Raw genomic sequence first — 6455 nt, 5'->3', positions numbered from 1 at the left:
TTTTTTTTTTTTTTTTTTTTGGCTACTAATCCAATTCATTTTATGATCGATTTTGTCAATGATCTTAATTTAGGCCAACCATAGCATTGCATGAGTTGACTTAGGGCTTTCTCTAGTCATGATTTCAAGCATTAAACTAGTTCTTGGATGTTGAGTGCGATTTAGTAATGATCTTTTATCAAGAGGTTAACATTGATATGAACTTCAGTTATTGTGTCTCTGGTGTTAAGTGGAGACTACAAGTTTAAGAGGCACTTTTGCTACTCATTTCTTGTACTTTTAGGTTCTGTTTCCATGGAAGACTTCATGCTTTTTAGGTTACCCTTTTGTTACTACTTCTCTTTGGTGCATGAAATACTCTCATCATGAAACAGAAACAGAAGCAGATTGAGATTTTCTTCTTTTCTCGGTATGCAGTATGGTTTGGTGCATATCTCTGCTGGAGATTTGCTGAGGGCTGAAATCGCTTCTGGAAGTGAGAATGGAAGACTGGCTAAAGAATTTATGGAGAAAGGACAACTGGTCCCTGATGAAATAGTTGTAATGATGGTCAAAGATCGTTTGTCGCAGAAAGATTCAGAGCAAACTGGATGGCTTTTGGATGGATATCCTAGGAGCTCATCACAGGGAAAAGCTCTTAAGGGGTTTGGATTCCAGCCTGATCTTTTCATTGTCCTGGAAGTAAGCACTCTTCTTTTTCTAATCTTCATTATCTCTCATCTCTGGGCTTCTTCTTACAACTTACTAGTTAGCAATACATCTAACTTCAACGTGATGGGTTAACTTTTACTTCTTTGGACCAGAGATTCTGTAACAGATTGCTGAAAAGTTTTATTCTGGTAAATTCGGACAACTGATAATGTAGGTCCCCGTTAGCTAATTTATCTTTTGTGTAAGACGTTTTAATTTAGAGTCAGCCACATTGCCTTTTACTCTTTATCCTATGAATGGGTATGGACTCATTTGATTTACACCTACCCTGCTTTTGGAACAGGTTCCTGAAAATATTCTAATTGAAAGAGTTGTTGGGCGTCGATTGGATCCTGTCACGGGAAAGATCTACCACATGAAGTATTCTCCTCCAGAGACTGAAGAGATTGCTGCTAGACTCACCCAACGGTTTGATGATACTGAAGAGAAGGCAAGTCTATACTTCTTTTATAGTTCTAGGTCTCTTGATAGTTTACCCATGCAGTCATTATTTCTCACTTATGAAACTCTCTCTTGGTCCAATTATGTCTCTGATTTTTTTTTTTTTTCCTCTCTAGGCAAAACTGCGGCTAAAGACTCATAACCAAAATGTGACAGATGTGCTTTCTATGTACGACGATATAACTATTAAGGCATGAGATCTCTCATTCACACCCTTTACATTTCGGTTTTGCTATCTCTTCTCTAATGAGTTTCGTAAAGCAAAATGGCTCCTCATTTATTATTATCATCCAGATTGAGGGAAACCGTTCAAAAGACCAAGTGTTTGCCCAGATCGACACTGCCCTGTCTGAATTGCTCCAACAGAGAAACACCGCTCCAAGTTCACTATTAAGCTGAATCATTCTTGGTACAAACCTGAGGAAGTGTTTGCCCGTATCGATACTGCTCCGTCTCAATTGCTTCAACAGATGATGTTCACTCTGAAGTTGAATCATTCTTGGCAAGACCTAACCAGCGGTAAATATACCCTATTACATTCATCAAATTCGGTTGATAACACTTGTATTGCAATAACACTCTTTTTTGTTGTTAGTAAGACAATGTATGTCTACCTCAAACCTCAGAAATATGCCACCTTCTTATAATCTGTAGATTTACTGAAAAGAACCCAATGTGTTGTCTTGTTACAAATGACAACCATGAAGAATAGAACTGGTGTACTAAGTGAGTTTTAGGACTTTGAAATTTTCTTATGTTTTTTCGTATCAGTCAATTTTTGACCGCTGGCGTCTAAATTCAACTCGACAATGGTAAACCAAATTATGCAGCAACCCTTTTTCCTACCAACTAAATAATACTAGAGAAGACTTTAGACTTTTCTCATGGAGTTTGATATACGCTGATAAGCTTTACACTTCGACTTCGTGGCTTCAAACTGTTGACTTGTAATATTATGTAATGCGTACAAACAGAAGCAGCGAAATTTCAATGGCTTTAGCTTTGAGCTTTTCACATTAAGCTGCAAAAAGAAATTGGTTTGTGCCAAGGTTTGTTATTTTCGTCGAATAAAATATTAAAAAATTACGGTATGTACCATTTAATTAAATTTCTAATTCCTAAAAAAACATATAAGGTTGACTGCTTTGCAAAGCGTCACGTGGCTAATAAGTGTTTGATCGAGATACGGTCTGGGTAGGAGCGGCCAAACCTCGCTTTTGCGCACTACCTCCGCCATTGACGGCCTTTTCCGACCACAAGGCATGAGACAATCTTCCGCCAAGTATCCAAGTTGATCCACTGACTTAAATTCGTATGGGGTTGGGGGTAGAATCCTATGGTCAAGTACCCCTATGAACCTCGTCCATAAAAATGTAAGGTACAAGTTACAACGTATTCCACGACGTTTCTATAGTTTCCCTCTTCGTTCTTGTGTATGGCTTTGTAACCCGAGAGTAGCTCCAGCAACACGACGCCAAAGCTGTAAACATCACTTTTGGTTGTGAGCTGTTGAAGTTTGTAGTACTCCGGGTCGATATAGCCCAACGTACCAGCAGCGTGTAAGGAGAGATGCGACACATCATCTTCTTCGGTTGGACCAATTTGAGAAAGGCCGAAATCTGATACTTTGGCTGTCCACATGGCGTCTAGCAGTATGTTCGATGACTTTTATGTCACGATGGATGACTGGAGGCACAACAAACTCGTGAAGATAATGTATCCCTCGTGCGGCGTCAAGCGCGATATTGAACCGTGTTTGCCACGTAAGAGGGTCGAATCGAGGATTATGAAGGTGATCGGCTGTTAGGATTAGTGAACAAAGAATGAGACAAAACAAAGAAAGCTTGGAGGACAAGTAGTGCCAGCTCAGGTGATGACTCACGCCCAGGACCACAAGCTGCATCAATCCGTTTTTGCCGCCGAAGTTGTTAAAGCAAAAGCAAAAGGGATTTCGTCTTATTTGCTCCCTGCAAAGAGATCGAGTGATGTCACTACATGAGGCCAAAGAAGAGGCAACTTGTAGAAGCGGCTAGAAGAGGGAACTAGGTTTTTGAGCAAGCATCTATTTAAAGGAGGTGTATGAAATGAGAGAGAGATAAGAGAAACAGGTTAGGTAGAGAGAACATAAACAAAGAGTAAACTTGTGTTTTATGTTCTTGGGGAAACAGAGTGAGGGAGATTGAATCGAGTGAGCTTGTAAGGGTTCAGTGGGTGAGAGATTTCTTTGTAAAACTCTGAGATTAGTGGATTCCGGGAGACTGATCCCGGCCCAGACGTAGCTTCCTTGTTAACGGAAGTGAACTGGGTAAAAATTTGTGTGTGTGCTCTGTTCTTGTTCTGTTTTGGTTCCTGTTGTGTTTTTTAAGTTCATTCAAACAACCTGAAACAAGTTCATTTGATCCTCGACAGAAGCTTATTCAGACCAAAGACTTTAACTTGAGTCTCTGTTAAGCTTGTCAAATTGGTATCAGAGCGTTGGTTACGGTGTTTGGTGGTTCTGTAAAGTCCGCTAAAGCAGAGGAACCATGTCGTCGGCGAGGATTGAGGTGGAGAAGTTTGATGGACGAGGAGACTACACTTTGTGGAAGGAGAAGCTGATGGCTCACTTGGATATTTTGGGCTTAACGGTGGCTCTCACGGAAACACAAGACCTAGTCTCAGATCCGGAGGAGTCTAAAGGTGACGAAGGTGGAACCAAAGAAAAGGGAAAAGAAGCAAAGGAGATAGACGAGCTTCTAGAGGAGAAAAGAAGAAAAGCGAGGAGCACCATAGTGTTGAGCGTTTCAGATCAAGTACTGAGGAAGATCAAGAAAGAGAGGACTGCAGCCTCTATGATCAAAGCTCTAGACAACTTGTACATGTCTAAAGCTCTTCCTAACCGCATCTATCTGAAACAGAAGTTCTACGGTTTTAAAATGAACGAAAACATGTCTGTTGAAGGTAATATCGACGAATTCCTTCATCTTATAGCTGATCTAGAGAATACCGGAGTATTAGTATCAGATGAGGATCAGGCTATATTGTTGCTTATGTCGCTTCCTAGGCAGTTTGACCAGTTAAGAGACACCCTGAAATATAGTACTGGAAGAACTAGGTTAACTTTAGATGAAGTTCAAGCTGCTATATACTCTAAGGAGTTAGAGTTTGGGTCAAACAAGAAGAGTATAAAAGGTCAAGCAGAAGTTTTGTATGCAAAGGACAAAACTGAGAACAGAGGAAGGTCTGAGCAGAAGGAGAAGGGAAATAAGAACAGATCTCGATCCAAGTCTAAGAATAGAAAAGGCTGCTGGACTTGTGGTGAAGAAGGACATTTCAAAAACGCATGTCCAAACAAAGGCAAGTCGCAAGGAAACAAGAAGGATCAAGGAAATGGCAGCAAGGGAGAAGCTGTGATGGTGAAAGGAAGCTCAGCTGATGGTACAGGGCTCTATGTGTCTGAAGCACTTTATTCTGCAGAAGTAAATTTGGAGAATGAGTGGATCATGGATACAGGATGCAGTTACCATATGACTCATAAGAGAGACTGGTTTGAAGAGATAAGCGAAGACGTAGGGGGATCAGTGAGGATGGGAAACAAAACTACATCAAAGGTCAGAGGTATTGGAAATATCAGGATCAGAAATGAAGATGGATCAACAGTATTGCTCACACAAGTGAGATACATTCCTGATATGGACAGAAACTTGCTATCTATGGGAACATTGGAAGAGCAAGGATGCAGTTATAAATCCAAGAACGGGATCCTCAAGATAAAAGAAGGAGATCGTATCATTCTGGTAGGAAAAAGACATGAGAAGCTTTACCTTCTTCAAGGAAGACCTGAAACTGGTCAGTCTCTCGCAGTTGAGAGATCACAGGATGATACAGTCTTATGGCACCGGAGATTGGGCCATATAAGTAAGAAAAACATGGAGATCTTAGCTAAGAAAGGTTTTTTGGACAAGAAGAAAATCACAACTCTTGAGTTGTGCGAAGACTGTGTTTATGGGAAAGCAAAGAGAGTCAGCTTTGTCTTAGCTACACATGACACCAAAGACAAGCTCGACTATGTACATTCGGATTTATGGGGAGCTCCATCAGTGCCAATGTCTTTGGGAAGATGTCAGTACTTCATTTCATTCATCGATGACTACTCAAGAAAGACATGGGTTTACTTCCTGAAGCACAAGGACGAGGCATTTGAGAAATTTGTGGAATGGAGCACTATGGTGGAGAATCAAACAGAGAAGAAGATCAAGGTCTTAAGGACAGACAATGGTCTCGAGTTCTGCAATCACATGTTTAACGAGTTCTGCAAAGAGAGAGGCATCGCAAGGCATAGAACGTGTGCATACACGCCCCAGCAGAACGGTGTTGCAGAAAGGATGAACCGGACGATCATGGAGAAAGTTAGGAGCATGTTGAGTGATTCTGGAATGCCTAAGAGATTTTGGGCTGAAGCTACTAACACAGCAGTGAAGTTGATCAACAAAACACCTTCATCTGCTGTAAATTTTGAGATTCCTGATAAGAGATGGTCAGGTAAGCCTCCGGTTTACAGCTACTTAAAAAGATTCGGATCTGTTGCCTTTGTTCATGCGGATGAAGGAAAATTAGTCCCTAGAGCAAAGAAAGGAGTGTTTCTAGGCTATCCAGATGGAGTGAAAGGTTACAAGGTATGGTTGCTAGAAGAAAAGAAAGTTGCAGTTAGCAGAAATGTGTTATTTCAAGAAAATGCAGTCTACAAGGATCTGATGCAGGGAAATCAAAACTCAGAAGAAGAAGCATCAAGCGGCTCTCTGGATATTGATCTCGAAGAAACTGGTGATACACGCTCAGGTGGAGATCTCCTGGAAGAAACAGTATCCCTGGGAGATCACTCACCTGTTCAAAACAATCACCAAACAGAGGAGGACGCAGTCCCTGAAGATCCTATACATGATTCACCTGAGAGTTATCATTTGGTTCGTGATAGAGCAAGAAGACACATCACTGCTCCTAAGAGGTTTGATGTGGAAGGCTACTTCGGAGAAGAAACAGATGATGAAGATGAATTTGATGGGGAGGCTCTAGTCACCACATTTGATGGAGACAAAACAGAACCTGCAACTTATCAAGCGGCATTAAGAGATGCTGATTGGGAATTATGGAGAGGTGGAATGCTCGAAGAGATGGATTCTCTAGTTAAGAATCACACATGGACTGCTGTCATACCGCCTAAGGGACAAAGAATTATCGGTTGCAAGTGGATTTTCACGCGTAAGCCTGGGATTCCTGAAGTTGAGAAACCAAGATTCAAGGCCAGACTTGTTGCTAAAGGGTAT

At 41.1% G+C, this 6455-nt stretch overlaps 1 protein-coding gene and 1 pseudogene across 1 annotated transcript in view; one reads left to right on the top strand and one right to left on the bottom strand.

The window, feature by feature from the left end:
- Nucleotides 1–1891, top strand: part of LOC109124657 (adenylate kinase 2, chloroplastic-like) — a gene marked incomplete in the record, with an annotated part of 2363 nt that extends 472 nt beyond the window's left edge. The window contains 4 exon segments of the mRNA XM_010440677.2: nt 418–681; nt 995–1141; nt 1269–1343; nt 1447–1891. Coding sequence (XP_010438979.1) covers nt 418–681; nt 995–1141; nt 1269–1343; nt 1447–1551 — 591 coding nt within the window.
- Nucleotides 2316–6455, bottom strand: part of LOC104750936 — an 8899-nt pseudogene continuing 4759 nt past the window's right edge.

Source organism: Camelina sativa, chromosome 2, assembly GCF_000633955.1.
Source record: "Camelina sativa cultivar DH55 chromosome 2, Cs, whole genome shotgun sequence".
Lineage (NCBI taxonomy): Eukaryota > Viridiplantae > Streptophyta > Magnoliopsida > Brassicales > Brassicaceae > Camelina > Camelina sativa.
The sequence above is the reverse complement of the archived record's forward strand: the minus strand, read 5'-3'. Positions and strand labels throughout refer to the sequence as shown.